At 36.2% G+C, this 20,202-nt stretch overlaps 1 protein-coding gene across 1 annotated transcript in view; it reads left to right on the top strand.

Annotated features, from left to right (window-relative positions):
• LOC309707389 (immunoglobulin-like and fibronectin type III domain-containing protein 1) overlaps window positions 1–20,202 on the top strand; it is a gene marked incomplete at its 3' end in the record, with an annotated part of 29,635 nt that continues 9,433 nt past the window's right edge. The window contains exons 1-23 of the mRNA XM_082534697.1: window positions 1–184; window positions 1,204–1,326; window positions 1,684–1,823; window positions 2,484–2,583; window positions 2,779–2,860; window positions 2,936–3,128; window positions 3,302–3,415; window positions 3,828–3,996; window positions 4,096–4,368; window positions 4,533–4,754; window positions 6,634–6,749; window positions 6,947–7,088; window positions 7,180–7,473; window positions 7,590–7,892; window positions 8,130–8,309; window positions 8,410–8,538; window positions 8,648–8,727; window positions 8,916–9,108; window positions 9,282–9,578; window positions 11,047–11,340; window positions 16,395–16,445; window positions 19,031–19,153; window positions 19,245–19,384. Of these exons, the coding sequence (XP_082390823.1) occupies window positions 139–184; window positions 1,204–1,326; window positions 1,684–1,823; window positions 2,484–2,583; window positions 2,779–2,860; window positions 2,936–3,128; window positions 3,302–3,415; window positions 3,828–3,996; window positions 4,096–4,368; window positions 4,533–4,754; window positions 6,634–6,749; window positions 6,947–7,088; window positions 7,180–7,473; window positions 7,590–7,892; window positions 8,130–8,309; window positions 8,410–8,538; window positions 8,648–8,727; window positions 8,916–9,108; window positions 9,282–9,578; window positions 11,047–11,340; window positions 16,395–16,445; window positions 19,031–19,153; window positions 19,245–19,384 (3,804 nt within the window). The 5' untranslated portion in view covers window positions 1–138. The remainder of the gene's footprint in view (window positions 185–1,203; window positions 1,327–1,683; window positions 1,824–2,483; window positions 2,584–2,778; window positions 2,861–2,935; window positions 3,129–3,301; window positions 3,416–3,827; window positions 3,997–4,095; window positions 4,369–4,532; window positions 4,755–6,633; window positions 6,750–6,946; window positions 7,089–7,179; window positions 7,474–7,589; window positions 7,893–8,129; window positions 8,310–8,409; window positions 8,539–8,647; window positions 8,728–8,915; window positions 9,109–9,281; window positions 9,579–11,046; window positions 11,341–16,394; window positions 16,446–19,030; window positions 19,154–19,244; window positions 19,385–20,202) is intronic.

The raw sequence follows: 20,202 nt of genomic DNA, 5'->3' as shown, positions 1-20,202 counted from the left end.
TCCAGTAATACAAAACTAAAAAATGCTCCTGCTATTTTAATAAATTAGTACACTGAAAATATTGTGTTATGTTTCCTAAATAAATTAACTTTTCTCCCCAATTCTTGCTGAATCCATTCAGGAATCAAAAGACCCAAGATGATTAGAAAATCAAAAGCGACAGATGGGACAGCTGCTGGCCAAGGTGAGCACTACATATAACTGTCTACAGCACTACAGAATACTCGACTAGCAAAACACTGTCTGTACAAATTTAAACGAATGATTTTTGCTTTATTATTCTAATTTTAACATCAATCTGCAACATGCAAGTGTTAACCAAATTAAATAAGTACTATGACTCTAGAGAGAAAATTATTAAATTAGGTATATTTGCATAATTCTGAATTTATCTGCTAGTCATGAATGTACATTGTCTATTACATTCCTCCTATTACTAAGACTATACCATACATCAGGCAGACAATATTACAGGTTTAAGCAAGCACACGTTCATTGATAAGCTGTAGCAATATAGAATAGGAAATGTGTGCTGTAACCATTACAGTGCAGATTATATATTGTTACTACTTTTTAAATAGTTATATAGCATAACTATTCATTAAATATTCTGCAGGTCAATTTATTTATTTTGTTTGCTTGCTTGTTTGTTTTTTGGGTCAGTTAAACTTTTAAGTCGAATCCAGTGTTACTACTATGCTGATCCATGCAGTACATTCTTCTTAACATATGCCTTATGAGCTCCTGCTGCAGAGAACTACAGTGGTAAAGAAGGTAAAGAAAGCAACAGAAAAAAAATGTTAGCCATTTATCTACCTACTGCTCATGAAGGCATCAAAAACTCATATGCAATGAATTTCTTGATACGCATGTAATTTGTGTGAATATGTATGTATTACTAAATATCTGTTCTCAGGCTGAATTTTAAATATGGATTCATACAGAAGATGTAAAAGAGGTAAATCTGACTGAAACGCAAACGCTACATTTAGTATATAACTCAGAGTGGTGATAAGGTGAGTAACATTAACATTTTAAAATATCAAGTAATAGAATGTGTTTTCAGCAATGGTTTAAGGGGGCTTGCTTACAAAACAACAGATTTTGACAGTGAATACAATTACGGCTATGATTTTCATCCTTTTCCTTGCTCCAAGTGTCACATGTATTGCCACTGACATTTCATTTTCCAATTCTTGACAGTTGGGATCAAGAAAAAATCTAAGGTCCCAGGAGTGATGATTACACAGTTTATCGAGACGCTGCCAGAGGGAAAGAGCCATCCAGACTTCACCCGCAAGCCAATTGCTTTGACCATCCAAGAGGGTATGTTTCATAGCAAAAAAAATAATAATTTTAAACATTAATATTCAGGGGAAAAACATCCCAAGGAAATATGTGATTCTGCTAAATGGATTAGATCAATTCAATTTGCCCAAAGAAAAAGTCTCTGCCTTTCAAAAGCAAGAAGCCTGTGTCAGTAGAATTGCAAAACCGTGACTAAACATCTGCAGAAGTGACAATGTTACCAAATCTACTCTGCATAACACAAATGATCTTTTTGCCTCTGTAATGTGAATGCATTAACAGGTACTGTTCACCCATTTCAATTTAATATCCATACTAAATGTCACCGTATATATTTGGATCTCTTCACTGTCTTTTTCTTTTCTTTTTTTACAGGGAAATTTGCTTTCTTTAAAGCTATTGTCATTGGAGACCCAACACCAACTGTAACATGGAGCAGAAATAACGGAGATGTGTCTGATACTTCCCGGTACCAGAGTAAATACGATTCCCCTTCCAATGAGCATACATTTGAGGCAAGTGATACAGTAAAACTAAAGCAACATGTTCACATAAAGGAGAAGCAGATAATGTAAAGACAATCTAGAAGACAAAGATATTTGATTACATCAAAGGTAAATAATATTTGTTACAAAAAGTACAGTTATACAAATTTCAATAATAACCACATTATTGACTTCCACACCACGAATTGTGATAAATTAGATCAAAATGAAATTTAACACATTTGGTTGTTAATTGTAAATTGTAAAGGGGCAGCACGGTGGCACGGTGGTTAGCACTGTTGCCGCACAGCAAGAAGGTCCTGAGTTCAATTCCACCATCAGGCCGGGGTCTTTCTGTGTGGAGTTTGCATGTTCTCACCGTGTTTGCGTGGGTTCTCTCCGGGTACTCCGGCTTCCTCCCACCGTCCAAAGACATGCAGCTTGTGGGGATAGGTTAATTGGATAATCCAAATTGCCACTAGGTGTGAGTGTGAATGGTTGTCTGTCCCTGTGTGTTGGCCCTGCGACAGACTGGCGACCTGTCCAGGGTGTACCCCGCCTTTCGCCCTATGACAGCTGGGATAGGCTCCAGCGCCCCCCGCGACCCTGAAAAGGATAAGCAGAAGCGAATGGATGGATGGTTGTTAATTATCTAGGTCCATTACACTCAGTATATCTTTTACTGTCCAGATGCCAAATGTTGCCCCAGATCAAGCAGATACCTACAAATGCTTCGCCACAAATGAATATGGACAAGCCATGGTCACAGTTGTTTTAAATGTGATTGAAGGTAAGGTTATGAAGGTATAGATATGGAGATAGTGTGATGAAAGCAATCATAGAGTTATTAAATCTGCACGTATTTGAGTCTGCATGCAGATTCTGCCAAATTTGATACTTTGTTACTTCTCCGCTTAAGGCTATTTCTGTCATTTCACTTTTTCCTACATAGTTGATAATGTATTATCCTTTTTTTACTTTCTAGTGGGTTTTAAAAAAAACAAAGCCCAAAAGCAAGCAGCTGATGCAATAGAAGGGGATTTTAAGACTGTTCTAAAAAGGAAAAGGTAGGATTGAGGTAGTCTACTGATCACCATGCGTCATATATAGATTTACAAATTGTTTACTATATCCATTTCCAGCAAGGTTCATCCCAAATTTGAGCAACCTGAGAAAAAAGAGGGAGAAATGGATCCAAAATTTTGGGAGCTTTTACTTAGCGCTGACAAGAAAGATTATGAGAGAATCTGTGCAGAGTTTGGGGTAACTGACTATCGTTGGATGCTCAAGAAATTAAACGAAATGAAGAAAGAAAGGGAGGAAGAACAAGCACAGGTCAGTGATTCGGTTCATGATTTTTTTTTTACTTCCTTTATGAGGCTTGATGTTGACTATACAAGCTTAAATTTGTTTATAAGTTTATTCTTGAAAAAATAAATAAAGCTATTTAGTTGCAAAAAAAATGTCTGTTTGCTTTCCTTTTATTACTTCCTCTGTTTTTGTCCCAGTTCGTCAAAAGCCTCTCTAATCTGAGACCTATTCAGGTCAATGCAGATGGCACTGCATCCTTTGAGATAGACATGGACCTCATTGAACAAAGCAGCTCTATATTCCTGTACAAGGTAAGTTATAGAATGAAGTCGTAACGCTACTAAACCATAATAGTAGAAAACAATGAATAGAGTCATTATCTAGGACCACCCCAAAATACCACAGCCATAATATGACCAGTGCTTGCAAAGATACATCAAGATAATTAGATGATATATACCAGATAACAACCTTTGAATTAATTTTTTATGTTTAAACATTAGATATGCAGCTTTGTTTTTGGTTTTGGTTTTTTTTGGGGGTTTTTTATGCAGCTTTGTTAATGAGTTTTTACTTTTTTTTTGATGAAATCCTGTTATAATGTTATCAATATTTAATCAAATAAGACTTTTTTGTTTTGTTATTGTCTTGCAGCTACATTGTGCTATGCAAGTACAAAAACATATGAAAATAACAATCTATGTATATACACACACTCCACAGGATGGTGAAATGATCCCTTACACAAAAGAACTGGGTGATAAGCTCAAGCACAGCCTTAAGAAAATTGGAAAAAAGTACATTTTCAGCATGAGAGACCTAATGCCAGAGGATGCCGGGCTGTACCAGTTGGATGTCGAGGATGTCAATATGTTTTCCACTGATTTTAAAAGTAAGCATTTTTACAATTGCACATGACACAACAAAATGAAGGATGTTGAAATAAATTCATGTATAATGTAGTATAATAAACAAATGTCTTATTTTTTAGTCCCCATGGTGGATTTCTTGGTGAAGATTCAGGAAGTAAAGGCAAAAGAGAGAGAAGATGCCATATTTGAGTGTGTCTTGTCAAACCCCTTTGCCAAGATTTTGTGGTTTGGCAAAAATATGCCACTGGAACAGGGAGATAAATATGACATTGAGGTTTCAGAAGACAAGCTCATTCACAGGCTGCTGGTTAAAGACTGCATGGTGGCAGATAAAGGAATTTATTGTGCCTGTGCAGGGATAAAATCTTGCAGTGCTTGGCTTGTCATTGAAGGTATATCATCTCCCACCAAAAGGCTATTTTATAATATATGATATAATTAACTGACAATATTTTTTGAAAGATTAGATTAATTTAATCTATTATTGAGTTCATGACATAAAATAAATTTTTTTAAGTGCACACTGTCACAAATCTAATTGTCTTTCCCAATTCAGCTGATAAAGATGCACAAAAGGGTAAAAAGACAGCAAGGAAAACAACAAGGGCAGGGGGATCTGGGCAGGATTTACAGAAAATTGCCAAAGAGCAACAAGCAAAACTAGAAAAGGAGAAAGAGGAAAGAAAAGAGCAAATGAAAGCTTCTGAAGAGGCTGCACCTCCACCTGCTGCACCCACTGACACTCCAGTTGTGGCTGGATCTGCAGCTTCCAAACCAAGTAAGAATGCCCAGAAGTGGTTTTAAATGAACATTAACCACATTAACCAAGAGAGAAAATGTCATTTTAGATAAGTGTGATGCACCTTTTCATATGAATATTATGTTGTTTATGTGGTTAGTCAACTTTTGTTATTATGTGGGTAATTATAATGTGTTAATCTATCAACCTCTGACTTGTTTTTTTTATGGTTGATGAGGAGTGGTAAATGAACCAACAATGACAGGTTCACATCCACCAGTTGTGGAGGCAACAACCACTGGTAAGATCCTAAAATTACTTTGAGACCTAAAGTCCTTCTTACGTCTAACTATTTAAAAGTATTATTTATGTAAACATTTGCCAAAATATAAATATAAAACTGCTAGTGAGGTCACAGTAATATTTTGGCTGAACTTCATAATGTAATCAGTTCATTATGTAACTACCTCTTCAAGGATAGATTTTAGCTGACTTTACCTTTTTTTGATGTTGTAAAATCATTATTTTTATTATGACAAAATAAAAGTACTGAAACTGAGTTGCAAGTCATTGAAATTATCAACAAACACAGAATAATAATAATAGCATTGTCATACTGTCTCTGATCGCACATAGGTGAAACATCAAAACGAGAAGCTGCCACAGACAAGTTTAAATCACTTATTGTTGTTATTGCCATCAGGCCACTCACCTGAAGAAACCAGTGGTAGTGAAATGCTAAATCAACCACTTGCATATGCAGGCATGCCAGATATTTAAAACTGAAAAAGCACTACAGTACTAACAATATAGAAAGACTAATAAAATATCTATATAGTAGCTTACATGACTTTAACAGAAGTGTAAAAAATAACACATTAACATCAATGTATGTTTTATTCGAAACCCTGCTTACTTTTTTAATGCAGATAGATTTTAATTAGACGGAATATCAACCAAAAATCCAGAGGGGGAAAAAAAAAACCACACAAAAAAACCAAAAAACCAAAAGGAATGACATAAAAGTTATAAACTGATTTTCATGTCATTGAGCGAAATAATATTTGGTCCCTTACAACTCAATCAGTGAATCAATAAAACCTGCTAAAGGCTAGAATGTGCCATGAGACCATCAATAAGAAGCTTGGTAAGAATGTGACAACTGTTGGTGCAATTATTAGGAAATGGAAGAAAAATGGCCTCCAATCGCCCTCGGTCTGGAACTCATTGAGTGAAATAAGTATTTGATAAAACAAAAAAAAACTTAGAACTTGGTGGAGGAACCCTTGTTGACAAGTACACTGGTCATATATTTCTTATAGTTTCTGTTGCACTTTTTCAAGTTTTTCAGTACCGCTTGCTGATTATTTAGCATTAGTGTTTGCAGACAGTTACTATAAACAATAGGAAACCGTAGGAATCTTTTAGCAACCAAAGTATTTCCAAAAAGGTATCTGGTACAGCAGCCCTTTTGTGAGTGATTTCATCTAGCAGCAACTATTCACAAGCTGGTCAGGGAATACACATTTTCCCTAACAACTGGTGGTTACCAGGGGTTCACTGGTGATTTTCAGTCTGTGTTATACAGACTTATACAGACTCAGACCTAAAGTGGATTTTAAGTTGGGAGTCTATAGGGACTTTCTTGTCTTTAGAGCCAGTAACTGCAGCCATCCCCAGATGTGGCCACTTGTTTGTTTCACAAACTTGTTAAACTATTGAAGAATTACAGAAAAACCTTCCAAAACATCTAGAAAGTTCTCACCTTTATTTGAACAGCTATTTACTGAAATTAATAAAAACAAAACGTTTAAATATTGTATGTTTTCTGTTTTTATTCAATATGCATGCAGTTTTAAAGACAAAGCTTCATCACAAAGAATGTCAAGAGGATTCTAAATGCATTTATGTTTCCTAGAGCCTGGAATTACCTCTGGACTTTCTAATATTTATGCCCTTCGAGGAAAATCAGTTGAATTGCAAGTGAAGATGAACATTGACAGTGATGGCACCTGGTTCAAAGATGGAAAGCAGGTAAAGCCAATGAATAAGTATTATTAAATCTATATTTTTCAATTTTAGATAGCATTTGGAATAAGTCAGTATTATGAAAAACAAGAAAACTCTACCTACAGTATGTTTCTATCATTAACTAATTTTATATAACAAATTGTGTTAACAAAATTGCCATATCAGGTACTTTCCCTTTGCTTTTTTAATTTCCTTTTTAGTTAAACTCAGGTGCTGGGATCACCATAACCAAAGATGGAAATTCTCATGAGCTAAGAATTAAAAGCTGCAGTGATGACAGCTCTGGAATTTATCAGTTTACATCAGGGGAACACAGCACACAAGGGAAGGTTACAGTTGGAGGTATAATATACTTTCTCTCGCTGTTACATTTCTATTAAATGGCAAAACAGTCACAGATCTTTAAAATGGACTTGTGCTTTGTGTTTCATAGATGTACCTGAGTTTGATCCAGATGACCTTCACAAGTTCTCTAAACCTGTGATAGTAAGAGTGGGACAAAATGCTGCTTTCAAGATGCCCTTTCCTCCTCAGGAGTCTTTGGAGGTCAACTGGTTCAAGGATGGCACTGAGCTGAAAGATGGAGGAGGAGTTAAGATTGTGAGGGAGCGCAATCACAGCCGCCTGTTGTTCAGAGACTGCCTGCGGATAGACACAGGGGAAATAAAGATCCAGCTGAAAAACCCATTTGGAGCCATAGAGGCCACATCTAAGCTTATTGTGCTTGGTATGGAAACAAAGATAAATATATGTGAAAATGAGATTTTCTAAAGGGTAAATCAATAAACTTTCTAATATTTGTTAACTCCCATACTTATGTTTAAAATTTAACATGATACCTAGATCGACCCGGTCCACCAGAGGGTCCAGTGAAGACTGTTGAAACTACCTCATCAATAATTGAGATTAAATGGAACCCTCCCAAAGACGACGGCGGCTCTGCTGTAACCAACTACATTATAGAACGGCAGCAGACAGGACAGAGTCTGTGGACAAAACTTGGAGATGTCTCAGCGGACAAGACCTCCTTCAGGGACAGGAATGTGACACATGGAAAGAAATACAACTATCGCATCTATGCAGAAAACCCTGAGGGTATTAGTGATGCCCTGGAGACAGCTGAAAGCATAATGGCTGGCATAATGAGTGAGTGTAGAAAAATGAAGTCGTGTTTAGTGTTTCTCGGCAAATCCAAATGAAAATGCTTTCATGTAGCTTTTGTGTTATCACTGCAGCTACTATAGCAGTCTAACATTTTATCATTGCTGGAATTTATGCTCTCTTTAAGAGAAACTGCTTGCAAATGTCTTTGATTAATTTAAGTATGTCCTAATTATTAATGATGAGAGTATTTAATTAATTAGACTTCTCACTATTTTATAGTACTCGCCGGCCCTCCTGGTGCTCCTAAAGTGGTAAGTGCCTCAAAAACCTGTATCAACTTGACCTGGACCCCTCCAGAGGATGATAAAGGAGTGCCGATCATTGGGTACCAAGTAGAGAAACAGAAGAAGGACACAAATCAGTGGATTCCCCTAAATGCAGTTAATGAACCTATTGAAGGTTTGTAAAACAAAAATAATTTCTACTCCTAAAGAACAATTAGCACCTTTCATTAAAGAAAATTGACTCTTTTATCTTGACATTAATCATATTTTTCCAGACATAAAGTACGCAGTCAAAGATATCACTGAGGGTTCAGAGTACGAGTTCAGGGTTACAGCAATCAATGAGTCAGGATCTGGAGATCCAAGCCCTCCATCTGCGATGGTGTGTGCAAAGAATCCCAACAGTAAGTCTTGACATGCTTCAGTGTGAATATAAATGATTACCTTAGTTATCCAGAGCAGTGATTTTTTTTTCCTGCATTAATTTGAATGTTTTATGTGTTTTATATCCAGTGAGACCTTGTTTTAAGGATCCAGAGGACTTCATTGTTGTCAGAGCAGGAAATTCTGCTCGTATCAAAATTTGCTTTGAGGTATGAATGAACCCAAAATCAGGTTTCCAAGTATTTTTTCATCCCTTAATAACTCTTAAATCTGTCATGCCAGTATTTTCTGCATTTACTTCCCTTGTCATATTTTTTGAGTTGTAAGTTCACCACAGCATGACAAGGGAGGATTTGCCTCACATTTAAGGTAATTTATCTGATATTGATATCTTCAGGCTGAACCTCCACCTCAGATCACTTGGCTGAAGGATGACGAGAAAATATCTGCGTGGATTAATATCATAAATACAGAGGGAACATCTCAGCTTGTTATTCCCAATTCAAAGCGCTCGGATTCAGCCATCTACACTATTAAAGCCAAAAACTCTGTGGGTGAGGCTTCATTTGACATTGACCTTAGAGTCACAGGTAAGGACATAGATATCAGCCTATGATTAATGTAAAACAGGTTGTATCGCTACTAGTTTCTGAACTTTGTGAAATATATAATAGACTATATTGTTATTCAATTTGCCGAACTGAACCAGAGTATTAGCAAAATAATTATCCCACTTTCTGTAACTTATTCTGTTTTTTGCTAGATGAACCCAAGGTTCCAGGGCCTGTGGAACTAGAGCAAACAGTACATGGAAAGCTAGTGATATCATGGGCTCCCTCACCAGACCAGGAGCTTGATGACCGCCTGTACTACATGGTTTCTCAACATGACTCCCTCAACAGAGTTTGGAAAACTATAGCAGACCGTCTATTCACTAACACATACACAGCTAGCAACATCCTTCCTGGGACAGAGTATCATTTTCGAATCTATGCCAAGAATGATATGGGACTGTCCGATCCATCTCCGTCACCTACATGGGGCACCAACATCAATAAAGGTGGGTTAGTTATTTTTAATTATGCCATAACGGTGAACTAAACTATAGGGTGCATTAGTTTGATAATTTAGGTGCTTTCCAGTGACCATAACAGCTAATTTGTCAGAAAACAAACATTTTCATGAAATACATTTTGTGTCATTTAAAATCTATTGTCATCACTGAAGACACACCCTACATTAATAATAATAATGTAAGAGGTACCATAATTTGAACAATCAAGAACAATCAAACTGTTAGAATGATTCTGAGGTTTTCCTCGTGTATTTAAAACCTGCCTGGCTAACCCAGGCCAACATATTATATTATATGTTGGCCTGGGTATTATATTATATCATCCACTTAACACACTGTTTGCTGCTACAACTACACATGTTTCTTTTCCAACTATTTATTTATAAGTGACTTATGTATGTATGTATATATATGTATATATTGTACTATTCTTAGTTAGCGTATTGTCTGTCTTGTCTTAATGTTGGTTTAAAATGGAGCACTGTAACAAAAAATAATTTCCCCCAGGGATCAATAAAGTATTCTGATTCTGATTGATTGAAGACTGCAAGTTAAAAGTGGACAATACACTGTATTAAGAACTAAAAGTACAGTATATACATTTTTAAAACAGAAATCATCTCATCATTCTCTTTATTGCTATGTCTTTGTTAATGATTGCATTATTCTGATTTGTTTGTGTGATGTGTTTTGTCAGTTTTCTTAAAAGAATGGGATACATTTTATTAAATATGCCAATGTATACTTATGCTTCCTGAGCCTAATAGATAAAGGAGTTTAATTTAATTAAATAAATTTTTCTAAACTTAAAAAAAAAGTCCTGCATCTTTAAAAAGAAAACAAAATAAAACTTAAGCAAAACATATGTTCACCTGGTGGGACAAGAGAGAACAATACCTACCATGCACTTTAAAACAATTAGCCAACAGTTGCGCTCCTGCTCAGAAACTACCTTACCTCATTCCCTGCCAACCTCAAAAGCACACATCAGGCAGACTGGGCAGAGTCATCACAGTTATGATGTTGTCCTTTCTCAAATTTAGCACACAATATAAAGGCTTTGTTTAGCTGCATCATGTGTGGAACGCCATACTATGACAACTTCTTCAGCGTCACTGAAGAAGTTGTCTCCAGATGATTCTCCAGATGATTATTATTATTCTTACATTCGCTCACTCTGACATTTCCCAGACAAACAGGCACAGACTGCATTAGGGAGCTGACAGGATATGTATTCTCACATTGAGCTCTACCACATATCAAGAAAAGTTCAGGGTTGCACTGGATATGTAAAACTGTTATAATGCTGCTATTTGAAATGTGATTAGTACGAAGGAATTTTGCAAATATTCTTGGACCTTTATTGACATTATTAAAATCTGACTTTAAATACTAACTTTGAACGCTCCTTCTGTTTAAGTTCCAGTAACTTCAAATGGAATTATTTCCACAGAGGTCTCCTTTGAGAGACCTCCATCTATCTTGGTCCCTCTGAAAGTCCACACACCACCTAAAGGTTACCAACTCTTTATGACATGTGCCGTTAGAGGATATCCCGCCCCAACTGTATCCTGGTACCTGAATGACATCTGCATCAACTCAGACAATAATTACTACATCACCAACTCTTTTGGTGTCTGCTCCCTGTATATTCTCCGAGTTCGGCCAAAGGACAGTGGGGAATATAAGGTAGTCGCAGTTAACTCTTTTGGCAAGGCAGAGTGTTCCGCTAAAATTTTTGTCAGAGGTAAGCTTTATTTAAGATTATTATTATATTTTTGTAGTTTGTGATGAAGGGTTTATTCTTATAATTGTTTTGCTTTTTTTCCTGAACAGATTAATTGGCAACAAACCTTTGTGGAGCTTTTCTTCCTACTGAGATCCTGTGGAAAATACAGAAATAAAATGAATTTTTTGGTTTGCTATATAACAGAAATAGTATACTTTCAATACAAAGTGTGGGAAGAAAAAAAAAGAGCTTTAATGCAAACTCATTTGATGTGTCTGAAGTGCAATATCTACAATTGTTACCCTGTCACTGGTAATAATAACTATTAAAATGAGTGAAGTGGCAATCTTCAGTATAAAAACATCTGTCAAATTGTAACCGCAATAAATCAACAAACTGATGTGTACTCAGTGTTCTGCCTTCTCACTTATTCTTGTTTTATTGAGAACTTTTTCTATTTTTCACTGATACAAAGCATTGCATGGGTTTCAAGCACCACATGGCTCCAATTTATGAGCCCATGACAACATGCACGTCACAGTTCTACATCAAGCACCTATGATCCAAGTGTGCATTTTATTTCATTCCCACATATCCATTTCCTTTACATACTTATTCATGTAGATCTAAATAAAAAGACATCGATTTGCATTTTATCTAGTGTTGTAAAGCTACTATGAAAGAAGTCCATGTTGACAATCAGAATAGTTACTGTTAGAGTTTGTATTGTTGATTGTCATTTATGCTTAGAAATATTTACTTATATATGCTTAGAGTTTTGTAATTAGTTGTAGATTGGTAGAGGTTTTGATCCTTGATAGTCTGCAAACTTTGTGTGTATTAGACAGCACTTTGGGAGCATGAGAGGTCATACCGTGTCTTATTATTTTATGGTAGGATTAACGTAGCTACGTCTGTTCTAGTCTAAGTGCTTTTCTGTTTAGATGAACTGCTGGACTTCCTCACCGGGGGGGGTCTAGTCTACCCTCTTCCTGACCAAGGATGTTTGACCCTTTGATCAGCAACACACACACACACACACACACACACACACACACACACACACACACACACACACACACAGGCAAGGTACTCTTTGTTTGTATGTAGACGTCGGTATGTTAATGGACCTATGCATATTCATGTAACCTCAATAAAAGGACAGTGTTACGGGAGGACGGACGAGAGCTACTGGGGTCAAGCGAAGGAACGGCGTTTGTCTGGTTCTCTCCCGTGCACGAGTACCATGAAGAAGTTTGCCTACTTGTGTCTTGCTTGCAGTGTAATTATATTGTCTTCAACGTTCCAGCAGATGGGTTCAAGCTACAAACCTATCAGTTACTGTACTAGATCTAACCTGTTCATTTAGCAGTGTATAGTTACTGAATAGAGTAAAATAATGCAGCAATGATCTTATATTAACACAGTCTCACAATCAGAATACTGTATTAATCCCTAAGGAAATTGTGTAAATGTCTACTAGATTATGTAAAAGTCCTTACCGCATTTCCTTCCATTGTCAGCTCAGTGGTGATATTCCTGATGTCATCAGAGTTTTCTTGCAGTTGAGTCATTTACTTTAAAAAGGTCAGAGTAACTATTCTAACTGCGCTGATATGCCATGCTTGTTTAACCTCTGACTGCTAACCACTGCTCAGTACACCGAGTCCAACATACCACCAACACCACGAGCAACCACCTTTCCATAATGCCAAAGCAGACAGTGTGACCTCCCAAATACCAAAGGCATGCTGTGAGAATTTCTGCTGATACATTTAGCGGTCTATTGGAACAGTCAATCTGTTCATTTCAATTAGAGATTATTTTACCAAATAAAATGTCTCATGTTAATGTTTATTGACCAATAAAGTCCATAGTACAGTGATCATATGACTATAGACCTCGTGAAGCTGCCAGTCAAAACCTTTAAGTTAGATAGTTTGCCTATAAAATGAAATTATAGGCATTATAAGTCTGAACCTCGAACCATGGAGTATGGTAATAACCATTCCTAATGTAATTGTAATTAATGAGAATATGCTGGAATCCATCTTAGTTTTATTTGAATCTGGTGCAATTTAAATCTTCATATTAATATACAGTGCTGATGGGATTTTTATGTTCTCAACAGTAATGTTTGAAAAGTGTTGACTCAGAATCTCCAATGCCAGATTGAATGAACAGTCATAATGTATTTCCAGTGACAACTGCAAAGTGATCGCTTTCATAGAGATGCGTAAGATGAGCCTCGAGCCTTTACCAGCGTTGTAATATGGATTTTTACCAACTATCCATGTAAGGGTTTCTATGTGCTCCAAACGTTTATCACCGAACAAAAAGGAGTGTCCCCTTTGAAATATTGGGTAGTGAGAAGAGCACAAGTTGAAGGCGGATAACTGATCAGAGACGACAAAAAACAAAAAGTGAGTACAACTTATGTTATTAGAAAAAATGTGTGTTAGTAATTTTAATGAGTGTCCCAAAAGAACTGCTAAACTAATATTTTAAACATGAGGTTTGACTGAAATTCTTATGCAGTGCTTTTGACAACCAAGCAAATTCGGCAAGACTTTTAGTACTATTTTATAACAATGGCACACCAAAAAGGTATTATTTGATAAGACCTATATTAGGACTGAAAGTGCAGTCTAGTTCTAGTAAATGAGTATCCTGTAAATTTACACCTATAATAATTTCCCAAACATAATTTAATAAAGAAAATCATCAAGACATTTTCAGTTGCTATAGAAGTCAAATAATACTGAAAACAGAAAAACAGAAGACAAAGATCCTGGAGATTTTATGACTTGGTTGTATATTACCAAAATTGCTATATCAAAGTGATATCTTTCTGCAATGTTATCTTCTTGTGTGGTAGTACAACCTTTAATGCAATACAGTCAAAAAATCAATTTCTACAACAATTCTATGAAAAGGAGAAACATTAATTGACCTTTTGAGATCAGTCCAAACATTTAAGATCTCAACAATGAATGACATTTAACTGTGTGACTTTCCCATTTGGCTTCCCATGACTTACAAAAGACTGAACCTATAAACTAGGTCTGAACTACAGACACTGTGACACATCAAAGCTTAAGCTTTTTTTCTGGGTTGTAGATGAAGGTCAGATATGCTTTTTTTTCCTCACATTTTCAGTGTCTCTTTTATGGTCCTAAAAATAAAACACTGCATAAAAAAGCCTTATGGCCATAATCTTGATATAAGGTCCATTTTGTTCTAATTAAAAGCCTCTCAGCTCTATAGCCATTAAAATAATTACTTAACTAACTTAAAGATTAAAAATAACCTATACGAAACATATCTTTGGTTTACTATCCACTGTTATTTAAGGTTCCACTTTTCACTTAAGAAAAGTTCAGTGTACTGAACCTGAAGTTTATTTTTAAATTAGACTTAAAGAAGTGCAGTCATCTTCTTTTGATGCTATTATGACCTGGATGACTAAGAGCCTACATAGAGATATCCCTAAGGAGTATTATAAAGCTAAAGAGCAGTTTTAAGCATTGATGGCATAAAAAAAAGATATACAGGTTACTTCATCGCCTTATCACTTTGATATAAACACACTGAGCTCTCTTCTATGTTTGGATCCTGAGCAGTTAAATTGTTGGCACAGCCACCTGACTCCACGGGCAGTTGGGTGGAGTGAGTCACTAGGTGGGATTTCACATTCCCCATTTACAGTGTCCCAGCATGTCTCCAACTGTCTGCACAAGTCACGCGTCAAGGAAGTCAAGGAATTCCCAGTTTAATGATACATGAGAAGATGCTTGAAGGCAGGATTTCTCAAACTCTAGTTGCCCATGGCTCTGTTTCTAGGTGCCCTTGATTCTTGCAACACTAGCAGCTACTAGAAAAGAATGGTTAAGTGAGACTCACTATAACTGACTGCAAAAGAAAAAAAAATATTAAGACTTCTCATAATTTTTGCTGCAGTAAAGAAATACTATATTTTTTTCTAGATGTTTCCTTTATGAAATGTATTTAATAATCTCAGCTAAAGAAACTACTTACCTGCAAAAAATAAATAGATAAACAAATAACTGATAAAAAAAACTTTGTTCAAGTTTCCTGCAAACTGCTGATTATGTAGATTATGTAGTATTTGGTCATATATGGACAATATGAAGTATGAGTACTGAAAACTGGACCTTTTTTATCATGTCAACATGCAGCAATTTTCTTTCATTATTATTCAAGGCTAAATTTGTATAAAATGCATAAAACATAACATCCACTCACCCATTACATCATTAGTTACATCTTGCTAGAACTGAGTTTGGCTCATGTTGACACGATAGCATCACAGAGTTGGTGCAAATCCATGCAAATCTCCTATTCCAGCACATCCTAAACCTGCTCTGCTGGACTGAGATATGGTGACTGTGGAAGCTATTTAAGTACAGTGAACTCATTGTCATGTTTAAGAAACCAGTTTGAAATAATTTAAGCTTTGTGACACGACACCTGGCTAGAAGTAGCTTCCAAAAGATGTGTACACAGTGGCCATAAATGGCTGGATTTGCTCAGTGACAATACTCAGCAAGGATGGGGTGTTTTTATACAATGTTCAATTGTTTGAAACACTCTGGCCATTCTCCTCTGACCTCTAGCATCAAAAGGCATTTTCACCTAGAAAACCGAAGGTCACTTTTCTCTTTTTTGAACCATTCTCTGTAAATAATTTCTGAAACACTCAGACCAGCGTGTCTGGTACCAACAATCGTGCCATATTCAAAGTCACTTCAGTCACCCTTTTTCCCCCCATTCTGATGCTTAGTTTGAACTTCACTTGGTTGTCTTGACCATTTCAACATACCTAAATGCACTGGCTTCCTGCTATGTGATTGGCTGATTAGATATTTCCATTAACAAGCAGTTGAACAGGTGTAACGAATGAAGTGTAATGAAGTGGCTGGTGAGTAGATGTAAGGCTTTTTAATACTAATAAAATCAGCTTTGATTATAATGACAGCATTAGTTAACAGTGACAGTCTTTCTTTGTACTTTAGCCACACAAGGATCGCACCTCTGATCTGATAATCAACAATCAAACATCGCCATGAGTTCAAAAACAAACCAGGACCCAAAAGCCTTCGGTAAGTATGAAAAATGTGATATTATATATTATATTATATATTTCTAGCTTCTATAAAAACAGCGACAGCTGCTGAGTCTAGCAAGTCTACCATGGGAAATAAAGGGATGGAGGTTTAGGTTCCTTTATTTGTACCCATAAGTAGGATTAACTATCATTCAGGATCAGACTTCTTAACTCTCATTGACTTGCTAATGTGAAACATCAAATACAAACTATGAACAGCTATTCCCTAATAAAACAGAGCCAGATGAGACTGAAATCATTAATGGGCCAGCTTTGTAGTATACCAGTGTTTCACAGTTGACAAGCTCACTGTTCTTACAACATTTTGTCGGCTGCACATCCATCTGACCTACATCACACCTTGGGTGATCAGCTAATTCAGTTTAGATCATTCATCAAGCCTGGAGATAATAAAACCCCAGATGGATTACTCAAGATAATTCTAAACTACAGACTGCAATAAATGTTTTCAAATATTACTGTTGTGCTGCAGACGTTGCTGATTCTGCCTGTGGGTAGCTATAACAGAGAGCAGGCATTTCTGCTTCTATCCAGGATAAAAATGAACTGAGAAAACAAATGTTGCAAAAAAGGACTCGGAGCACACTTTCTCTCATGGCAACTGCAGGCAAATCTACTAAAAAACTGGAGAATCGTGTAAATGATGTCTATCGTTATTTTATGCATATATTTATCTCTTTTGATGTTTAACATGGTGTCATTCTTCATTGTCACCTGTATCTGAACTGAACTGACCATTTTTGTGTTCACTCCAATGCTATGCATTTACTGTTTAATGAAGAATTCCCTATGGTTATGACACATATTTAATTTTGGAAAAATTATATGAATAACAATTAGGATTAATAATTCTTTCTGCACTGCCGTACAGTCTGCTACTCTCACACTGAATAATTTGTGTGTGTGTGTGTGTGTGTGGGGGGGGGGGGGGGGGGGGGTCCACTGCCCAGGGCCTATGGCTCTATAATAACCCGTTTACATCACAGCTGGACTCCTATCTAGCTCTAAAGACATTTTAGGGATTATTAAATCAAAAAGGATGCCTCATAAATGAGATATTTTAGTTTTCTTCTTCACAAGGAGGATAATCTGCAGAGTCTACAGTATTGAAACAAACTGACATACACGTTCACTGTGATTTTACTTGTAAAGATGAAAATAAAAAAAATAAATGAATGGACATTATAAAAAGTAAGCATATGGTTTAGCTGGGTTTACAGCAGGAATATCTACTTTATACAGTCAACAAATTCTTACCGAATGTGTTCCTGCCAAGGTTCCTGCTGCCAAAAATCCAAAAAATTCTTCATGTAGTAATTGCTATGCAGAAAAAAAGCAAAAATGCTCTCCTGCTAGATTATGTCTAAATCGATGCTTCAGTAACAAGGTCATAAGAATCGTGCTTGTGTCCAGATGATATAAGCATGTGCATCAACCCATTGACAGATTACACATACAGTTTGATGAATATTAAATAAATGCCCTCAAACTATGTTAAGGCCACAGAAAAAAAATAAGCAGAGTAGACAATCTCAAAGTGACTCACAGAAGGCATGACCAAAGAAGTTATCCCTGGATACTCCATGTCTGATCAGATTTGTTTTGGGTTTTTTTGTTTTGTTTTGTTTATTTCCTCCTCACTGAATAAATCTGAATATGATTGGTATCTCCATATTTAACTCTGGCATAGTTTGGTAACAAAAGTATGGTTTAATATGATATATTTAAAAAATATATTACAATGACGCTCAGACAGATTGGATTATATATGCTGAATTATGTTAATATAAATGTAGTAGTAAACACGTACTAAATGTACAAGCCCCAGAGTACTTAATGCAGCTGAGCTGAACACCATGCATTTATCTAAAACCAGCAATAAGTTAAATAAACTTAGTGCTCTATAACATGTCTATATGATTGGAATTTTGGATAAGAGCAAAAAAACAAACAGAAAACCCTGAAAAATATGCTATGTGTCTTTTTTGTTCTCACAAAGAACACAGTTAGTGTTTAATACAGTAACAGGTCCTAAAACTTAGTTTTGATCTACTGACTTTACAACTCTATAATGACTTCTTAAATAGACACACTTACAACTTGTCCAAGTCACTTTTTTGGTTAAAATAAAAAGAAATAAAAATAAATGAAAAAGTATCATGCTGACAGGTTAAAACCATCTAATTTTAAAATCAAAGTCCTCCAAAAATCTATACATAAATTAAGCATTTAACCAAAAAATTACATTAAATTAATACATTAAATTAATTAAACAACAAAAAATGTGTAGAATTTAATCCAAACTTCAGCTTAGTCAATAGAGTTTAACATATTTCAAGATCTTGCCATGACCTAGCTGTAATGTTAAGAAAAGTAAGGAAATGGTGACCTCTTGTGAAATTCCAGTGTGAAACTGCAACTGTTCTAAATAATATATACTCTGCAGACACATGCATTTGTAACATCTATGTTTTTCTGTTGGTAGCGGGCTTCCTGTTCATGTTTACATTCATAGCATCAACCAGCTATGCTGTTAAACACTAAACCTTCCCTTGACAGTGGCTATCAAGAAAAGGTCCAGGGTTCCTGGGGTTATGATCACTCAGACTGTGGAGCAACTGCCACCAGGGAAATCGACCCCCGACTTTACCCGCAAACCAATTGCTGTGACTGTCCAAGAAGGTAGAAAAACAACCATAGCCAGTGAAACTGACAATAGCCATAGAGCATAATTATTAACACCTGCATCACTGTCATGATTTGATTATTTCAGGTAAAAAAACCTTTTTCAAAGCTATGGTTAGTGGAGAGCCAGCACCAACTGTGACATGGGGGCGTAATAAAGGTGAAATAGATGACCCAGAAAAGTACAAGACTAGATATGATGAAAGAGCTCGAGAACACATTCTTGAGGTAAGAACAAAATAAAAGGATTGGGCTAATGATAATTTCCCAACTTTAATTTTTCAAGCTAAACATTTTTGAAGTCATGAAATTCTTTTTTGAATATTCATTAACAATTAAAACAACAGTTGTAACTAAGTGTACAATATGCATTTACTTTTAGATTGAGGTAAGCTTGTAGTAATTGTAGGTGTCACGGGCCTGCAGCTGCAGACTGTGTGGCGAGAGGATAAAGACCCAAACGTGGACACTTGAAAATATGAGTGGGTTTAAACAAAAGGGGAGCCTTTTATTTAGGCTGAATGAAAATACAAATAGAAGTCAAACGAAAACTTAACCAAGACTTAACTAATAAACTAAACTGAGCGAACTAAAGCTAAACACTAAACACAGGGATTACGGAAAATGAGACCTGGACATGGAAACCTGGAACATGGAGCATGAAATGCAGGCAACCTGACAGGGTACAAAGAAAAAACAGAGGGTGATTAAGGAGAGTGGAAACAGAAACATGGCTGGGAAAAATAGACATAACCACACAGGGGAAGCAACACTAAACACACTGAACACGGGACGAGAGACTGTCAAAATAAAATAGGAAACACACTAGGATGCAGACTGAGACACGCACTTGACACAGGAGGAAAGAACGCACATAGGAACAAGACGGACTGGGAAGATGAAGGGAGGAGACAACAAGAGGGAAACATGGAAGCGAGGAAGAGAGGGAGCGAGACCAAACACAGACACGACTGGAGAAACATACACAGAAGACATGACAGACTGATAATAAACTCGAACTTAAAACATCTTCATAATGCGATGGA

Source organism: Aulonocara stuartgranti (assembly GCF_965226115.1).
Source record: "Aulonocara stuartgranti genome assembly, chromosome: 5".
Classification (NCBI taxonomy): Eukaryota; Metazoa; Chordata; class Actinopteri; order Cichliformes; family Cichlidae; genus Aulonocara; species Aulonocara stuartgranti.
Note: the sequence above shows the minus strand (reverse complement) of the source record. Positions and strands in the feature narration are given on the sequence as shown.